Raw genomic sequence first — 19,917 nt, forward strand, 5'->3', positions numbered from 1 at the left:
GGATTTTTTGGGGATTTTTTTGGGATTTTTTGGGGAATTTTGGGGGGATTTTATGGGAATTTTTTTGGGATTTTTTGGGAATTTTTGGGGATTTTTTGAGGATTTTTGGGAAATTTTGGGGGGATTTTATGGGAATTTTGGGGGGATTTTTTGGGAATTTTGGGGGGATTTTATGGGATTTTTTGGGGAATTTTTGGGATCATTTTCCTGAATATTTGGGGAATTTTTGGGATTTTTAAGGGAATTTTTGGGATCATTATCCTGAATTTTAGGGGAATTTTTGGGATTTTTTGGGGAATTTTGGGGGGATTTTTTGAGGATTTTTGGGGAATTTTGGGGGGATTTTATGGGAATTTTTTGGGATTTTTTGGGAATTTTGGAGGGATTTTTTGGGATCATTATCCTAAATTTTTGGGGAATTTTTGGGATTTTTTCGGGAATTTTGGGGGGATTTTTTGGGATTTTTTGGGGAATTTTTGAGGATTTTTGGGAAATTTTGGGGGGATTTTATGGGAATTTTTTTGGGATTTTTTGGGAATTTTTTGGGGATTTTATGGGAATTTTTTGGGGATTTTTGGGGGAATTTTTGGAGATTTTTTTGAGGATTTTTGGGAAATTTTGGGGGGATTTTATGGGATTTTTTTGGGATTTTATGGGAATTTTGGGGGGATTTTATGGGAATTTTGGGGGGATTTTTTGGGATCATTATCCTAAATTTTTGGGGAATTTTTGGGATTTTTAAGGGAATTTTTGGGAATTCTGGGAATTTTGGGGTCTCACCGAACACCACCATGAAATTCCCGACGAGGGAGGCCCCAAACCCCCCAAAATTTGGGATTTTCCTGGGATTTTCACCATTTTTGGGGGGATTTTCATGGAAATTTCGCCGTTTTTAGCGGGAATTTTGGATTTTTATGGAATTTTTTTAGGGAATTCCGGGATTTTTGGGAATTCTGGGGTCTCACCGAACACCACCATGAAATTCCCGACGAGGGAGGCCCCAAACCCCCCAAAATTTGGGATTTTCCTGGGATTTTCACCATTTTTGGGGGGATTTTTGTGGGATTTTCACCATTTTTAGTGGGAATTTTGGATTTTTATGGAATTTTGGGGGGAATTCTGGGAATTTTGGGGTTTCCAATGGGAATTTTGGGAATTTTTGGCTTTTCAGGCAATTTTTAGTGGGATTTCCACCGTTTTTCATGGGAATTTTGGCAATTTTTGTGGGATTTTCGCCGTTTTTTGCAGGAATTTCAGATTTTTATGGAATTTTTTTGGGGGAATTTTGGGAATTCCGGGAATTTTGGGGTCTCACCAAACACCACCATGAAATTCCCGACGAGGGAGGCCCCAAACCCCCCAAAATTTGGGATTTTCATGGGATTTTCACCATTTTTGGGGGGATTTTCATGGAAATTTCGCCATTTTTCGCAGGAATTTCGGATTTTTATGGAATTTTTTTGGGGAATTCTGGGATTTTTGGGAATTCTGGGGTCTCACCGAACACCACCATGAAATTCCCGACGAGGGAGGCCCCAAACCCCCCAAAATTTGGGATTTTCATGGGATTTTCGCGGGATTTTCGTCGTTTTTCGCGGGAATTTCGGATTTTTATGGAATTTTTTTGGGGAATTCCGGGATTTTTGGGAATTTTGGGGTCTCACCGAACACCACCATGTAATTCCCGATGAGGGAGGCGCTGTGGAAGGCTCGTTCCCGGGGTCCCTGCTGGGCCCACCCCCCAAATTCCCCCCGGGAGCGCAGGGAGCTCCAGTGGCGCCGATCCAGGTGGAAAAGATCCGAGGAGTTCACCCGGACACTGAACCTGCAACGGCCCAAAAACACCCGGAATCAACCAAAAACACCGAAAAAACACCCAAAAAACACCCAAAAATCACCCAAAAACACCAAAAAAACAGCCAAAAACAGCCAAAAACACCTCAAAAACACCCAGAATCACCCAAAAACACCGAAAAAACACCGAAAAAACACCCAAAAACATCCCAAAAACACCGAAAAAACACCCAAAAACACCCAAAAACAGCCAAAAACAGCCCAAAAAATACCCAAAATCAACCAGGTGGAAAAGATCTGAGGAGTTCACCCGGACACTGAACCTGCAACAGCCCAAAAACACCCAAAATCACCCAGAAAACACCCAGAATCACCCAAAAACACCCAAAAATCACCCAGAATCACCCAAAATCAACGAAAATCACCCAAAAAACACCCCTAAAACATCCAAAATCACCCAAAAACACCTAAAAAACACCCAAAAAACACCCAAAATCAACCAGGTGGAAAAGATCCGAGGAGTTCACCCAGACACTGAACCTGCAACAGCCCAAAAACACCCGGAATCACCCAAAAACACCCAAAAATCACCCAAAAACACCAAAAAAACAGCCAAAAACACCTCAAAAACACCCAAAAACACCCCAAAAACACCAAAAAACACCCCAAAAACACCCAAAATCAGCCAGGTGGAAAAGATCCGAGGAGTTCACCCGGACACTGAACCTGCAACAGCCCAAAAACACCCCAAAATCACCCAGAAACACCCAAAAAACACCCGGAATCACCCAGAAACACCCAAAAACACGGAAAACCACCTCAAAAACACCGAAAATCACCCAAAAAACACCCAAAAACACCGAAAATCACCCCAAAAACACCCAAAAAACACCCAAAATCAACCACGTGGAAAAGATCCGAGGAGTTCACCCGGACACTGAACCTGCAACAACCCAAAAACACCCGGAATCAACCAAAAAACACCCCAAAAACACCCAAAAACACCTAAAAAACACCCAAAACCACCAAAAAACACCAAAAAACACCCAAAATCACCCAAAAACACCCCAAAACCAGCCAAAAACACCTCAAAAACACCCAGAATCACCCAAAATCACCTCAAAAACACCCAAAACCACTCAAAAACAGCCAGAATCACCCAAAAAACACCCAAAAAACACCCAAAAAACACCCAAAAACAACCCAAAAACACCTCAAAAACAACCAAAAACACCTCAAAAACACCCAGAATCACCCAAAAACACCGAAAAAACACCCAAAAAACACCCCAAAAACACCCCAAAACACCCCAAAACACCCCAAATCACCCCAAAATCACCCCAAAACACCCAAAATCACCCAGAATCACACAAAAACACCCCAAAAACACCAAAGAAACACCCAAAAATCACCCAGAATCACCGAAAAACACCCAGAATCAACCAAAAAAACACCCAAAAAACACCCAAAAAACACCCAAAAAAACACCAAAAAAACCCCAAAACACCCCAAAACACCCCAAAACACCCAAAATCACCCAGAATCACACAAAAACACCCAAAAAACACCCAAAAATCACCAAAGAAACACCCAAAAATCACCCAGAATCACCCAAAACCACCCAGAATCAACCAAAAAAACATCCAAAAAACACCCAAAAAACACCAAAAAAAACCCAAAACACCCCAAAACACCCCAAAACACCCCAAAACACCCCAAAATCTCGGTTACCTGGCTGTGGAGGGTCTGTGCCCCCCGTAGACCAGCAGGCTGCGGGAGGGGGGGTGGAACACCAGGGAGAGCCCCCCAAAATCACCCCAAAACACCCCAAAATCACCCCAAAACACCCCAAAACACCCAAAATCACCCAGAATCACACAAAAACACCCAAAATCACCCCAAAATCACCCAGAATCACAAAAAAACACCCAAAAAACACCAAAAAACACCCAAAACCCACACAAAAACACCCAAAAAAACACCCAAAAACACCGAAAAACACCCAAAAAACCACCAAAAAAAACCCCAAACACCCCAAAACACCCCAAAACACCCCAAAATCACCCCAAATCACCCCAAAACACCCCAAAAACACCCAAAATCACCCAGAATCACACAAAAACACCCAAAAAACACCAAAAAACACCCAAAAAACACCCCAAAAACACCAAAAAAACACCCAAAAACACCCAGAATCACCCAAAAACACCCAGAATCACCCCAAAACACCCCAAAACACCCAGAATCACCCAAAAAACACCCAAAAAACATCCAAAAAACACCCAAAAATCACCCAGAATCACCCCAAAACACCCAGAATCAACCAAAAAAACATCCAAAAAACACCCAAAAAACACCAAAAAAAAACCCAAAACACCCCAAAACACCCCAAAACACCCAAAATCACCCAGAATCACAAAACACCCAAAAAACACCCAAAAAAATCCAAAAAACACCCAAAAACCACACAAAAACTCCCAAAAAAACACCCAAAAACACCGAAAAACACCCAAAAAAACACCAAAAAAAACCCAAATCACCCCAAAACACCCCAAAACACCCCAAAACACCCCAAAATCACCCCAAAATCTTGGTTACCTGGCTGTGGAGGGTCTGTGCCCCCCGTAGACCAGCAGGCTGCGGGAGGGGGGGTGGAACAGCAGGGAGTGCCCCCCAAAATCACCCCAAAACACCCCAAAAACACCCCAAAACACCCCAAAATCACCCCAAAACACCCCAAAACACCCCAAAAAAACACCCCAAAACACCCAAAAACACCCAAAATCACCCAGAATCACACAAAAACACCCAAAAAACACCCAAAAAACACCCCAAAAACACCAAAAAAACACCCAAAAATCACCCAAAATCACCCAAAAACACCCAGAATCAACCAAAAAAACACCCAAAAAACACCAAAAAAAAACCCAAAACACCCCAAAACACCCCAAAACACCCCAAAATCACCCCAAAACACCCCAAAAACACCCCAAAACACCCCAAAACCACCCAAAATCACCCCAAAACACCCAAAATCACCCAGAATCACACAAAAAACATCCAAAAAACACCAAAAAACAACCAAAGACCACCCAAAAACTCCCAAAAAAAGACCCAAAAACACCGAAAAACACCCAAAAAAACACCAAAAAAAAACCCAAAACACCCCAAAACACCCCAAAACACCCTAAAACACCCCAAAATCACCCAAAATCACCCAGAATCACCCAGAATCACCCAAAAACACCCAGAATCAACCAAAAAAACACCCAAAAAACACCCCAAAAACACCAAAAAAAACCCCAAAACACCCCAAAATCCCCCAAAATCACCCAGAATCACAAAAAAACACCCAAAAAACACCAAAAAAAACCCAAAACCCACACAAAAACTCCCAAAAAACCACCAAAAAAAACCCCAAAATCACTCAAAACACCCCAAAACACCCCAAAACACCCCAAAACACCCCAAAACACCCAAAAACACCCAAAATCACCCAGAATCACCCAAAATCACCCAAAAAACATCCAAAAAACACCAAAAAACACCCAAAAACCACACAAAAACTCCCAAAAAAACACCCAAAAACACCGAAAAACACCCAAAAAAACACCAAAACACCCCCAAACACCCCCAAAACACCCCAAAAACACCCCAAAACACCCAAAAACACCCAAAATCACCCAGAATCACACAAAAACACCCAAAAAACACCCAAAAAACACCCAAAAAACACCCCAAAAACACCAAAAAAACACCCAAAAATCACCCAAAATCACCCAAAAACACCCAGAATCAACCAAAAAAACACCCAAAAAACACCAAAAAAAAACCCAAAACACCCCAAAACACCCCAAAACACCCCAAAATCACCCCAAAACACCCCAAAAACACCCCAAAACACCCCAAAACCACCCAAAATCACCCCAAAACACCCAAAATCACCCAGAATCACACAAAAAACATCCAAAAAACACCAAAAAACAACCAAAGACCACCCAAAAACTCCCAAAAAAAGACCCAAAAACACCGAAAAACACCCAAAAAAACACCAAAAAAAAACCCAAAACACCCCAAAACACCCCAAAACACCCTAAAACACCCCAAAATCACCCAAAATCACCCAGAATCACCCAGAATCACCCAAAAACACCCAGAATCAACCAAAAAAACACCCAAAAAACACCCCAAAAACACCAAAAAAAACCCCAAAACACCCCAAAATCCCCCAAAATCACCCAGAATCACAAAAAAACACCCAAAAAACACCAAAAAAAACCCAAAACCCACACAAAAACTCCCAAAAAACCACCAAAAAAAACCCCAAAATCACTCAAAACACCCCAAAACACCCCAAAACACCCCAAAACACCCCAAAACACCCAAAAACACCCAAAATCACCCAGAATCACACAAAAACACCCAAAAAACACCCAAAAAACACCCAAAAAACACCCCAAAAACACCAAAAAAACACCCAAAAATCACCCAAAATCACCCAAAAACACCCAGAATCACCCCAAAACACCCAAAAAACACCAAAAAAAAACCCAAAACACCCCAAAACACCCCAAAACACCCCAAAACACTCCAAAACACCCCAAAACACCCCAAAACACCCCAAATCACCCCAAAATCGCTGTTACCTGGCTGTGGAGGGTCTGTGCCCCCCGTAGACCAGCAGGCTGCGGGAGGGGGGGAGGAACAGCAGGGAGTGCCCCCCAAAATCACCCCAAAACACCCCAAAATCACCCCAAAATCACCAAAAAAACACCCCAAAACACCCCAAAACACCCAAAATCACCCAAAATCACCCAGAATCAACCCAAAAAACATCCAAAAAACACCAAAAAACAACCAAAAACCACCCAAAAACTCCCAAAAAAACACCAAAAAACACCGAAAAACACCCAAAAAAACACCAAAAAAAAACCCAAAACACCCCAAAATCACCCCAAAACACCCCAAAAACACCCCAAAATCTTGGTTACCTGGCTGTGGAGGGTCTGTGCCCCCCGTAGACCAGCAGGCTGCGGGAGGGGGGGTGGAACAGCAGGGAGTGCCCCCCAAAATCACCCCAAAACACCCCAAAATCACCCCAAAACACCCCAAAATCACCCCAAAATCACCCAAAATTCCCAAAAAACACCCAAAATCACCCAAATCACCCAAAAAACATCCAAAAAACACCAAAAAACACTCAAAACCCACCCAAAAACTCCCAAAAAAACACCAAAAAACACCGAAAAACACCCAAAAAAACACCAAAAAAAAACCCAAAACACCCCAAAACACCCCAAAACACCCCAAAACACCCCAAAACACCCCAAAATCTCGGTTACCTGGCTGTGGAGGGTCTGTGCCCCCCGTAGACCAGCAGGCTGCGGGAGGGGGGGTGGAAGAGCAGGGAGTGCCCGGCAGCTCGGGGGGCTTTGCCCCCCCAGACCCCCACCCTCTGCCAGGGACCCCCCCCGGGCAGAAAGAAACGGAAAAGATCCGAGGAAAATTCATCCCAGGGGGTTCGACCTGGAAAATTCCCAAATTTTTGGGGGTTTTTGGGAGGTCGGGAAAGGGTTAAAATAATTTTTGGGGGTGGTCAGGAAAGGGTTAAAATAATTTTTGGGGTGGTCGGGAAAGGGTTAAAATAATTTTTGGGGGTTTTTGGGGCGGTCGGGAAAGGGTTAAAATAATTTTGGGAGGTTGGGAAAGGGTTAAAATAATTTTTGGGAGGTTGGGAAAGGGTTAAAATAATTTTGGGGGTGGTTGGGAAAGGGTTAAAATAATTTTTGGAAGGTTGGGAAAGGGTTAAAATAATTTTGGGGGTTTTTGGGAGGTTGAGAAAGGGTTAAAATAATTTTTGGGGTGGTCGGGAAAGGGTTAAAATAATTTTGGGGGTTTTTGGGGTGGTCAGGAAAGGGTTAAAATAATTTTTGGGAGGTTGGGAAAGGGTTAAAATAATTTTTGGGGAGGTTGGGAAAGGGTTAAAATAATTTTTGGGGTGGTCAGGAAAGGGTTAAAATAATTTTTGGGGTGGTCGGGAAAGGGTTAAAATAATTTTTGGGGTGGTCGGGAAAGGGTTAAAATAATTTTGGGGTGGTCAGGAAAGGGTTAAAATAATTTTTGGGGGTTTTTGGGGTGGTCGGAAAAGGGTTAAAATAATTTTGGGGTGGTTGGGAAAGGGTTAAAATAATTTTTGGGGGTTTTTGGGGCGGTCAGGAAAGGGTTAAAATAATTTTGGGGGTTTTTGGGGTGGTCGGGAAAGGGTTAAAATAATTTTGGGAGGTTGGGAAAGGGTTAAAATAATTTTTGGGTGGTCGGGAAAGGGTTAAAATAATTTTGGGGGGTTTTTGGGGTGGTCAGGAAAGGGTTAAAATAATTTTTGGGGCGGTCGGGAAAGGGTTAAAATAATTTTGGGGTGGTCGGGAAAGGGTTAAAATAATTTTTGGGAGGTCGGGAAAGGGTTAAAATAATTTTTGGGGCGGTCAGGAAAGGGTTAAAATAATTTTTGGGGTGGTCAGGAAAGGGTTAAAATAATTTTGGGGTGGTCGGGAAAGGGTTAAAATAATTTTTGGGGTGGTGGGGAAAGGGTTAAAATAATTTTTGGGGGTTTTTGGGGTGGTCGGGAAAGGGTTAAAATAATTTTTGGGGTTTTTGGGGTGGTCGGGAAAGGGTTAAAATAATTTTGGGGGGTTTTTGGGGTGGTCAGGAAAGGGTTAAATTAATTTTTGGGGTGGTCAGGAAAGGGTTAAAATAATTTTGGGGGTTTTTGGGAGGTCGGGAAAGGGTTAAAATAATTTTTGGGGTGGTTGGGAAAGGGTTAAAATAATTTTTGGGGTGGTCGGGAAAGGGTTAAAATAATTTTGGGGGGTTTTTGGGAGGTTGGGAAAGGGTTAAAATAATTTTGGGGGTTTTTGGGGTGGTCGGGAAAGGGTTAAAATAATTTTGGGAGGTTGGGAAAGGGTTAAAATAATTTTGGGGGGTTTTTGGGTGGTCGGGAAAGGGTTAAAATAATTTTTGGGGTGGTCAGGAAAGGGTTAAAATAATTTTTGGGGTGGTCAGGAAAGGGTTAAAATAATTTTGGGGGGTTTTTGGGTGGTCGGGAAAGGGTTAAAATAATTTTTGGGGTTTTTTGGGGCGGTCAGGAAAGGGTTAAAATAATTTTGGGGGGTTTTTGGGGCGGTCGGGAAAGGGTTAAAATAATTTTGGGGGTGGTTGGGAAAGGGTTAAAATAATTTTGGGGGGTTTTTGGGTGGTCGGGAAAGGGTTAAAATAATTTTTGGGGTGGTCGGGAAAGGGTTAAAATAATTTTTGGGTTAAAATAATTTTTGGGGTTTTTTGGGGTGGTCGGGAAAGGGTTAAAATAATTTTTGGGCGGTCGGGAAAGGGTTAAAATAATTTTGGGGTTTTTTGGGGTGGTTGGGAAAGGGTTAAAATAATTTTTGGGAGGTCGGGAAAGGGTTAAAATAATTTTGGGGTGGTTGGGAAAGGGTTAAAATAATTTTGGGGGTTTTTGGGAGGTCGGGAAAGGGTTAAAATAATTTTTGGGGCGGTCGGGAAAGGGTTAAAATAATTTTGGGGTGGTTGGGAAAGGGTTAAAATAATTTTGGGGGTTTTTGGGAGGTCGGGAAAGGGTTAAAATAATTTTTGGGGCGGTCGGGAAAGGGTTAAAATAATTTTGGGGGCGGTTGGGAAAGGGTTAAAATAATTTTGGGGGGTTTTTGGGGTGGTCGGGAAAGGGTTAAAATAATTTTGGGGGTTTTTGGGAGGTCGGGAAAGGGTTAAAATAATTTTGGGGTTTTTTGGGGTGGTCGGGAAAGGGTTAAAATAATTTTTGGGGTGGTCGGGAAAGGGTTAAAATAATTTTTGGGGGCGGTCAGGAAAGGGTTAAAATAATTTTGGGGGGTTTTTGGGGCGGTTGGGAAAGGGTTAAAATAATTTTGGGGGGTTTTTGGGTGGTCGGGAAAGGGTTAAAATAATTTTTGGGGTTTTTTGGGGCGGTCAGGAAAGGGTTAAAATAATTTTGGGGGTTTTTGGGGTGGTCGGGAAAGGGTTAAAATAATTTTTGGGTTAAAATAATTTTTGGGGGTTTTTGGGGTGGTCAGGAAAGGGTTAAAATAATTTTTGGGGTGGTGGGAAAGGGTTAAAATAATTTTTGGGGGTTTTTGGGGTGGTCAGGAAAGGGTTAAAATAATTTTTGGGGGTTTTTGGGGTGGTCAGGAAAGGGTTAAAATAATTTTGGGGGTGGTCGGGAAAGGGTTAAAATAATTTTGGGGGGTTTTTGGGGTGGTCGGGAAAGGGTTAAAATAATTTTTGGGGTGGTCGGGAAAGGGTTAAAATAATTTTTGGGGTGGTTGGGAAAGGGTTAAAATAATTTTTGGGAGGTCGGGAAAGGGTTAAAATAATTTTTGGGAGGTCGGGAAAGGGTTAAAATAATTTTTGGGGCGGTCAGGAAAGGGTTAAAATAATTTTTGGGGGTTTTTGGGAGGTCGGGAAAGGGTTAAAATAATTTTTGGGAGGTTGGGAAAGGGTTAAAATAATTTTGGGGGGTTTTTGGAGGTCGGGAAAGGGTTAAAATAATTTTGGGGTGGTTGGGAAAGGGTTAAAATAATTTTTGGGGTGGTTGGGAAAGGGTTAAAATAATTTTGGGGGTTTTTGGGGAGGTCGGGAAAGGGTTAAAATAATTTTTGGGGTGGTCAGGAAAGGGTTAAAATAATTTTTGGGGGTTTTTGGGGCGGTCAGGAAAGGGTTAAAATAATTTTGGGGGTTTTTGGGGTGGTCGGGAAAGGGTTAAAATAGGGGGGGAGGGGGTGGGGGGAGGGGCCTAAAATTCCATCCTAAAAATCCTAAAAATTCCATCCCAAAAATCCCCAAATTCCACCCAAAAATCCCAAAATTCCATCCCAAAAATTCCCAAATTCCACCCAAAATCCCCAAAATTCCACCCAAAAATCCTAAAAATTCCATCCCAAAATCCTAAAAAATTACACCCCAAAATCCCAAAAATTCCATCCCAAATCTTAAAAATTTCATCCCAAAAATCCTAAAAATTCCACCCCAAACCCCCCCAAAATTCCATCCCAAACCCCCCCAAAATTCCACCCAAAAAATCCTAAAAATTCCACCCAAAAATCCCCAAATTCCACCCAAAAAATCCTAAAAATTCCACCCAAAAATCCCCAAATTCCACCCAAAAATCCTAAAAATTCCATCCCCAAATCCACAAAATTCCACCCCAAAAATTCCATCCCAAAAAATCCCAAAATTCCACCCCAAAATCCCCAAATTCCACCTCAAAAATCCCCAAAATTCCATCTCAAAAATCCTAAAATCCCATCCCAAAATCCCAAAATTCCATCCCAAAAATCCTAAAAATTCCATCCCAAAAATTCCATCCCAAAAATCCCAAAATTCCACCCAAAAATCCCAAAATTCCACCCCAAAATCCCAAAATTCCATCCCAAAAATCCCCAAATTCCACCCCAAAATCCTAAAAATTCCATCCCAAAATCCCAAAAATTCCACCCCAAAAATTCCATCCCAAAAAATCCCAAAATTCCACCCCAAAATCCCCAAATTCCACCTCAAAAATCCCCAAAATTCCATCCCAAAAATCCTAAAAATTCCATCCCAAAATCCTAAAATTCCATCCCAAAAAATCCTAAAAATTCCATCCCAAAATCCTAGAAGTTTCATCCCAAAAATCCTAAAATTCCATCCTAAAATCCTAAAATTCCACCCCAAAAATTCCATCCCAAAAATCCCCAAATTCCACCCCAAAATCCTAAAAATTCCATCCCCAAATCCACAAAATTCCACCCCAAAAATTCCATCCCAAAAAATCCCAAAATTCCACCCCAAAATCCCCAAATTCCACCTCAAAAATCCCCAAAATTCCATCTCAAAAATCCTAAAATCCCATCCCAAAATCCCAAAATTCCATCCCAAAAATCCTAAAAATTCCATCCCAAAAATTCCATCCCAAAAATCCCAAAATTCCACCCAAAAATCCCAAAATTCCACCCCAAAATCCCAAAATTCCATCCCAAAAATCCCCAAATTCCACCCCAAAATCCTAAAAATTCCATCCCAAAATCCACAAAATTCCACCCCAAAAATTCCATCCCAAAAAATCCCCAAATTCCACCCCAAAACCCCAAAATTCCCCAAATTCCACCCCAAAATCCCAAAATTCCATCCCAAAAATCCCAAAATTCCACCCAAAAATCCCAAAAATTCCATCCCAAATCTTAAAAATTTCATCCCAAAAATTCCCAAAAATTCCATCCCAAAAAATCCCAAAATTCCACCCCAAAATCCCAAAATTCCACCTCAAAAATCCCCAAAATTCCATCCCAAAAATCCCAAAATTCCACCCAAAAATCCCAAAATTACACCCCAAAATCCTAAAAAATTCCACCCAAAATCCCAAAAATTCCATCCCAAATCTTAAAAATTCCACCCCAAAAATCCTAAAAATTCCATCCCAAAAATCCCCAAAATTCCACCCCAAACCCCCCCAAAATTCCACCCCAAACCCCCCCAAAATTTGGAATTTCTCCCCCCAAACCCTCCCAAATTTTCAATTTCTCCCCCAAATTTTGAATTTCCCCACCCAAATTTTCAATTCCTCCCCCCAAATTTTCAATTTCTCACCCCAAACCCCCCCAAAATCCCCCCAAATTTTCAATTCCTCCCCCCAATCCCCCCAAATTTTCAATTTCCCCCCCAAATTTTCAATTTCTCCCCCCCAAATTTTCAATTTCTCCCCCCAAATCCTCTCCAAATCCCCCCAAATTTTCAATTCCTCCCCCCAAATTTGGAATTCCTCCCCCCAAATTTTGAATTTCCCCCCCAAATTTTCAATTCCTCCCCCCCAAACCCCCCCAAATATTCACTTTCTCATCCCCAAACCCCCCCAAATTTTCAATTTCCCCCCCAAACCCCCCGAAAATCCCCCCAAATTTAGAATTTCCTCCCCAAATTTTCAATTCCTCCCCCCAAATTTTGAATTCCCCCCCCAAATTTTGAATTCCTCCCTCCAAACCACCCCAAATTTTGGATTTCTCCCCCTAAATTTTCAATTCCTCCCCCCAAACCCCTCCAAATCCCCCCAAATTTGGAATTTCTCCCCCTAAATCCACCCAAATCCTCCCCAAATTCCCCCAAACCCCCCCAAATTTTCAATTTCCCCCCCAAATTTGGAATTTCTCCCCCCAAACCCCCCCAAAATCCCCCCAAATTTTGAGTTTCCCCCCCAAATTTTCAATTTCTCCCCCCAAATTTTGAATTCCTCCCCCCAAACCCCCCCAAATTTTCACTTTCTCATCCCCAAATGCCCCCAAATCTGGCATTTCTCCCCCCAAACCCCCCCAAATTTTCAATTTCTCCCCCCAAGCCCCCCCAAAATCCCCCCAAATTTTGAATTTCCCCCCCAAATTTTCAATTTCCCCCCCAAATTTTCAATTCCTCCCCCCAAATTGTGAATTTCCCCCCCAAATCTTCAATTTCCCCCCCGAATTTTCAATTTCTCCCCCAAAATCCTCCCCAAACCCCCCAAAATTTTCAATTCCTCCCCCCAAACCCCCCCAAATTTTCACTTTCTCATCCCCAAACCCCCCCAAATTTGGAATTTCCCCCCCCAAATCCCCCCAGATTTTCAATTTCTTCCCCCAAATTTTCAATTCCTCCCCCCAAGCCCCCCCAAATTTGGAATTTCTCCCCCCAAATCCCCCCCAAATTTTCAATTCCTCCCCCCAAATTTTCAATTTCTCATCCCCAAAAGCCCCCAAATCCCCCAAAAATTTCAATTTCTCATACCCAAACCCCCCCAAACCCCCCCGAAATTTGGAATTTCTCCCCCCAAACCCCCCCAAATTTTCAATTTCTCCCCCCAAATCCTCCCAAACCCCCCCAAATTTTCAATTTCCCCCCCAAATTTGGAATTTCTCCCCCCAAAGCCCCCCAAATTTTGAATTTCTCCCCCTAAATCCACCCAAATCCTCCCCAAATTCCCCCAAACCCCCCCAAATTTTCAATTCCTCCCCCCCAAATTTTGAATTCCCCCCCAAATTTTGAATTTTCCCCCCAAATTTTCAATTTCTCTCCCCAAATTTTCAATTCCTCCCCCCAAGCCCCCCCAAATTTTCAATTTCTCCCCCCAAACCCCCCCAAAATCCCCCCAAATTTTGAATTTCCCCCCCAAATTTTGAATTTCTCCCCCCAAGCCCCCCCAAATTTTCAATTTCTCCCCCCAAATCCTCTCCAAATCCCCCCAAATTTTCAATTTCTCCCCCCCAAATTTTCAATTCCTCCCCCCAAGCCCCCCCAAATTTTGGATTTCTCCCCCCAAGCCCCCCCAAATTTTCAATTTCCCCCCCCAAATTTTGAATTTCCTCCCCAAATTTTCAATTTCCCCCCCCAAATTTTCAATTTCCCCCCCAAATTTTCAATTCCTCCCCCCAAATTTTCAATTCCTCCCCCCAAATTTTCAATTTCCCCCCCCAATTTTCAATTCCTCATCCCCAAACCCCCCCAAAATCCCCCCCAAATTTTCAATTTCTGCCCCCAAACCCCTCCAAAATCCCCCCAAATTTTGAATTTCCCCCCCAAATTTTCACTTTTTCATCCCCAAACCCCCCCAAATCCTGAATTTCTTCCCCCGAATCCTGAATTTCTTCCCCCAACAGCCCCGAAATTTTAAATTTTTCCCCCCAAATTTTGAATTTCTCCACCCAAACACCCCCAAATTTTCACTTTCTCATCCCCAAAACCCCCCAAACCTGGCATTTCTCCCCCCAAACCCCCCCAAATTTTCAATTTCTCCCCCCAAACCCCCCAAAACCCCCCCAAATTTTGAATTTTTCCTCCGAAATTTTCAATTTCCCCCCCAAATTTTTAATTTCCTCCCCCCCAAGCCCCCCCAAATTTTCAATTCCTCCCCCCAAGCCCCCCCAAATTTTCAATTTCCCCCCAAATTTTCAATTTCTCCCCCCCAAATTTTCAATTTCCCCCCAAATTTTCACTTTCTCATCCCCAAACCCCCCCAAATTTGGAATTTCTCCCCCCAAACCCCCCCAAATTTTCAATTTCTCCCCCCAAATCCTCTCCAAATCCCCCCAAATTTTGAATTTCTCCCCCCAAATTTTCAATTTCTCCCCCCCAAATTTTCAATTCCTCCCCCCAAATTTTCAATTTCTCATCCCCAAACCCCCCCAAAATCCCCCAAATTTTCACTTTCTCATCCCCAAACCCCCCCAAATTTTCAATTTCCCCCCCAAATTTTCAATTCCTCCCCCCCAAATTTTCAATTCCTCCCCCCAAATTTTGAATTTTTCCTCCCAAATTTTCAATTCCTCCCCCCAAATTTTGAATTCCTCCCCCCAAACCCCCCCAAATTTTCAATTTCTCCCCCCAAACCCCCCCAATTTTGAATTTCTCTCCCCAAATTTTCAATTCCTCCCCCCAAATCCCCCCCAAATTTTGAATTCCTCCCCCCAAATTTTGAATTTCCCCACCCAAATTTTCAATTCCTCCCCCCCAAATTTTCAATTTCTCCCCCCAAACCCCCCCCAAAACTCCCCCAAATTTTGAATTGCCCCCCAAATTTTCAATTTCCCCCCCAAATTTTCAATTTCTCCCCCCAAATCCTCTCCAAACCCCCCCAAATTTTCAATTTCCCCCCCAAATTTTCAATTCCTCCCCCCCAAATTTTGAATTCCCCCCCAAATTTTGAATTCCCCCCCAAATTTTCAATTTCCCCCCCCAAATTTTGAATTCCTCCCCCCAAGCCCCCCCAAATTTTCAATTTCTCCACCCAAACTCCCCCAAAATCCCCCCAAATTTTGAATTTCCCCCCCAAATTTTCAATTTCTCCCCCCAAGCCCCCCCAAATTTTGGATTTCTCCCCCCAAACCCCCCCAAATTTTCAATTTCCCCCCCAAATTTTCAATTCCTCCCCCCAAATTTTCACTTTTTCATCCCCAAACCCCCCCAAATTTTGAATTTCTCCCCCCAAATTTTCAATTTCTCCCCCCCAAATTTTCAATTCCTCCCCCCAAATTTTGAATTTCTCCCCCCAAACCCCCCCAAAATCCCCCAAATTTTCAATTTCTCATACCCAAACCCCCCCAAACCACCCCCAAATTTTGGATTTCTCCCCCCAAACCCCCCCGAAATTTGGAATTTCTCTCCCCAAACCCCTCCAAATTTTCAATTCCTCCCCCCAAATTTTCAATTTCTCCCCCCAAACCCCCCCAATTTTGAATTTCTCTCCCCAAATTTTCAATTCCTCCCCCCAAATCCCCCCCAAATTTTGAATTCCTCCCCCCAAATTTGGAATTTCTCCCCCAAATTTTCAATTCCTCCCCCCCAAATTTTCAATTTCTCCCCCCAAACCCCCCCCAAAACTCCCCCAAATTTTGAATTGCCCCCCAAATTTTCAATTTCCCCCCCAAATTTTCAATTTCTCCCCCCAAATCCTCCCAAAATCCCCCAAATTTTCAATTTCTCATCCCCAAACCCCCCAAACCCCCCCCAAATTTTGAATTTCTCCCCCCAAATTTTCAATTTCCCCCCCCAATTTTCAATTCCTCATCCCCAAACCCCCCCAAAATCCCCCCAAATTTTGAGTTTCCCCCCCAAATTTGGAATTTCTCCCCCCAAATCCCCCCAAATTTTCAATTCCTCCCCCCAAGCCCCCCCAAATTTTCAATTTCCCCCCCCAAATTTTCAATTTCCCCCCAAATTTTCAATTTCTCCCCCCCAAATTTTCAATTTCCCCCCAAATTTTCACTTTCTCATCCCCAAACCCCCCCAAATTTGGAATTTCTCCCCCCAAACCCCCCCAAATTTTCAATTTCTCCCCCCAAATCCTCTCCAAATCCCCCCAAATTTTGAATTTCTCCCCCCAAATTTTCAATTTCTCCCCCCCAAATTTTCAATTCCTCCCCCCAAATTTTCAATTTCTCATCCCCAAACCCCCCCAAAATCCCCCAAATTTTCACTTTCTCACCCCCAAACCCCCCCAAATTTTCAATTTCCCCCCCAAATTTTCAATTCCTCCCCACAAATTTTCAATTCCTCCCCCCAAATTTTCACTTTTTCATCCCCAAACACCCCCAAATTTTCAATTTCCCCCCCAAATTTTCAATTCCTCCCCCCCAAATTTTGAATTTTTCCACCCAAATTTTCAATTTCTCCCCCCAAATCCTCTCCAAATCCCCCCAAATTTTGAATTTCTCCCCCCAAATTTTGAATTCCTCCCCCCAAACCCCCCCAAATTTTCAATTTCTCCCCCAAAATTCCCCCCAAACCCCCCCAAATTTTGAATTTCCTCCCCAAATTTTCAATTTCCCCCCCAAATTTTCAATTTCCCCCCAAATTTTCACTTTCTCATCCCCAAACCCCCCCAAATTTTCAATTTCCCCCCCAAATTTTCAATTCCTCCCCCCAAGCCCCCCCAAATTTTCAATTTCCCCCCCCAAATTTTCAATTCCTCCCCCCAAATTTTCACTTTCTCATCCCCAAACCCCCCCAAATTTTCAATTTCCCCCCCAAATTTTCAATTCCTCCCCCCCAAATTTTGAATTTTTCCACCCAAATTTTCAATTTCTCCCCCCAAATCCTCTCCAAATCCCCCCAAATTTTGAATTTCTCCCCCCAAATTTTGAATTCCTCCCCCCAAACCCCCCCAAATTTTCAATTTCTCCCCCAAAATTCCCCCCAAACCCCCCCAAATTTTGAATTTCCTCCCCAAATTTTCAATTTCCCCCCCAAATTTTCAATTTCCCCCCCCAATTTTCAATTCCTCATCCCCAAACCCCCCCAAAATCCCCCCCAAATTTTCAATTCCTCCCCCCAAATTTTGAATTCCCCCCCAAATTTTGAATCCCCCCCAAATTTTGGATTTCCCCCCCCGTTGCCATCCCTGCCCCGGCCGTTGCTCACCCCCGAACACGTAGAGCCACTCTCCATCCACCAGCGCTGCCGCGTGCGCCGCCAGGGGCGGGGGGCTCTGGGGGGGGCTCTGGGGGGGCTGCAGCCGCCTCCAGCCCCCCCCGAGGGGCTCCAGGGCCCACAGCTCATTGCTCAGAGCCCCCCCCCGCAGCTGCCCCCCAAAAATCACCAGGGCGTCCCCCCAGGCCACGGCCGAGTGCGAGTGCCGGGGGGCCTGGGGAGGAATTCACAGCCACATTTGGGGGGGAAAAGCAACATTTGGGGGGGCTTGGGGGGGGAAATTCAACATTTGGGGGGAGAAATCCAAAATTTGGGGGCAGAAATTCAACATTTGGGGGGGGTTGGGGGGGGAAATTCAACATTTGGGGGGAGAAAAGCAAAATTTTTGGGGGGTTTGGGGGGGTTTGGGGGGGATTTGGGGGGAGAAAATCAAAATTTGGGTGGGATTTGGGGGGAGAAATTCAAAATTTGGGGGGCTTTGGGGGGGTTTGGGGGGGAAATTCAACATTTGGGGGGAGAAATCCAAAATTTGGGGGGGTTTGGGGGGGGAAATTCAAAATTTGGGGGGAGAAATCCCAAATTTGGGGGGGTTTGCGGGGACTTGGGGGGGATTTGGGTGGGATTTGGGGGGAGAAATTCAAAATTTGGGGGGCTTTGGGGGGGATTTGGGGGCAGAAATTCAACATTTGGGGGGGTTTGGGGGGGGAAATTCAACATTTGGGGGGAGAAATTCAAAATTTGGGGGGGTTTGGGGGAACTTGGGGGGGATTTGGGGGGGATTTGGGGGGAGAAATTCAAAATTTGGGGGGAGAAATTCAGGATTTGGGGGTGTTTGGGGGGGGTTTGGGGGGAGAAATTGAAAATTTGGGGGGGATTTGGGGGGAAAAATCCCAATTTTGGGGGGGTTTGGGGTGGGATTTGGGGGGGATTTGGGGGGGTTTGGGGTGGGGAATTGGGGATCTGGGGGGGTTTGGGGTGGGATTTGGGGGGGATTTGGGGGGGTTTGGGGTGGGGATTTGGGGATTTGGGGGGGTTTGGGGTGGGATTTGGGGGGGATTTGGGGGGGTTTGGGGTGAGGAATGGAAAGTTTGGGGGTGATTTGGGGGGGCTGCAGCCGCCTCCAGCCCCCCCCGAGGGGCTCCAGGGCCCACAGCTCATTGCTCAGAGCCCCCCCCCGCAGCTGCCCCCCAAAAATCACCAGGGCGTCCCCCCAGGCCACGGCCGAGTGCGAGTGCCGGGGGGCCTGGGGAGGAATTCACAGCCACATTTGGGGGGGAAAAGCAACATTTGGGGGGTGAAATTCAACATTTGGGGGGGTTTGGGGGGGGAAATGCAACATTTGGGGGGAGAAATCCAAAATTTGGGGGGGGAAATCCAAAATTTGGGGGGGCTTGGGGGGGGAAATTCAACATTTGGGGGGACAAATCCAAAATTTGGGGGGGTTTGGGGGAGTTTTGGGGGAGAAATTCAAAATTTGGGGGGGAAAAAGCAAAATTTGGGGGGGATTTGGGGGGTTTGGGTGGGATTTGGGGGGAGAAATCCAAAATTTGGGGGGGATTTGGGGGGAAAAATCCCAAATTTGGGGGGGTTTGGGGGGGGAAATCCAAAATTTGGGGGGAGAAATTCAAAATTTGGGGGGGTTTGGGGGGGGAAATTCAACATTTGGGGGGAGAAATCCAAAATTTGGGGGGATTGGGGGGGAGAAATCCAAAATTTGGGGGGATTTGGGTGGGATTTGGGGGGAGAAATTCAAAATTTGGGGGGGTTTGGGGGGTTTGGGGGGGTTTGGGGGGGATTTGGGGGGGTTTGGGGGGAGAAATTCAAAATTTAGGGGGGTTTGGGGGGACTTGGGGAGGATTTGGGTGGGATTTGGGGGAAGAAATTGAAAATTTGGGGGGGATTTGGGGGGAGAAATCCCAATTTTGGGGGTGTTTGGGGTGGGGAATTGGGGATCTGGGGGGGTTTGGGGTGGGGAATTGGGGATCTGGGGGGGTTTGGGGTGAGGAATGGAAAGTTTGGGGGTGATTTGGGGGGGCTGCAGCCGCCTCCAGCCCCCCCCGAGGGGCTCCAGGGCCCACAGCTCATTGCTCAGAGCCCCCCCCCGCAGCTGCCCCCCAAAAATCACCAGGGCGTCCCCCCAGGCCACGGCCGAGTGCGAGTGCCGGGGGG

At 44.7% G+C, this 19,917-nt stretch overlaps 2 protein-coding genes across 2 annotated transcripts in view; both read right to left on the reverse strand.

The window, feature by feature from the left end:
• PSMC4 (proteasome 26S subunit, ATPase 4) overlaps positions 1-19,917 on the reverse strand; it is a 277,421-nt gene that overhangs the window by 225,811 nt on the left and 31,693 nt on the right. The gene's annotated exons all lie outside the window — the stretch shown is intronic.
• MEGF8 (multiple EGF like domains 8) overlaps positions 1-19,917 on the reverse strand; it is a 172,158-nt gene that overhangs the window by 132,511 nt on the left and 19,730 nt on the right. Inside the window, exons 7-8 of the mRNA XM_086864863.1 lie at positions 3,526-3,695; positions 1,665-1,825 (exon numbers count right to left, since the gene is read on the reverse strand). Coding sequence (XP_086720989.1) covers positions 1,665-1,825; positions 3,526-3,695 — 331 coding nt within the window. The remainder of the gene's footprint in view (positions 1-1,664; positions 1,826-3,525; positions 3,696-19,917) is intronic.

This window comes from Cyanistes caeruleus, chromosome 28 (genome assembly GCF_971803275.1).
Source record: "Cyanistes caeruleus chromosome 28, bCyaCae1.hap1.1, whole genome shotgun sequence".
Lineage (NCBI taxonomy): Eukaryota > Metazoa > Chordata > Aves > Passeriformes > Paridae > Cyanistes > Cyanistes caeruleus.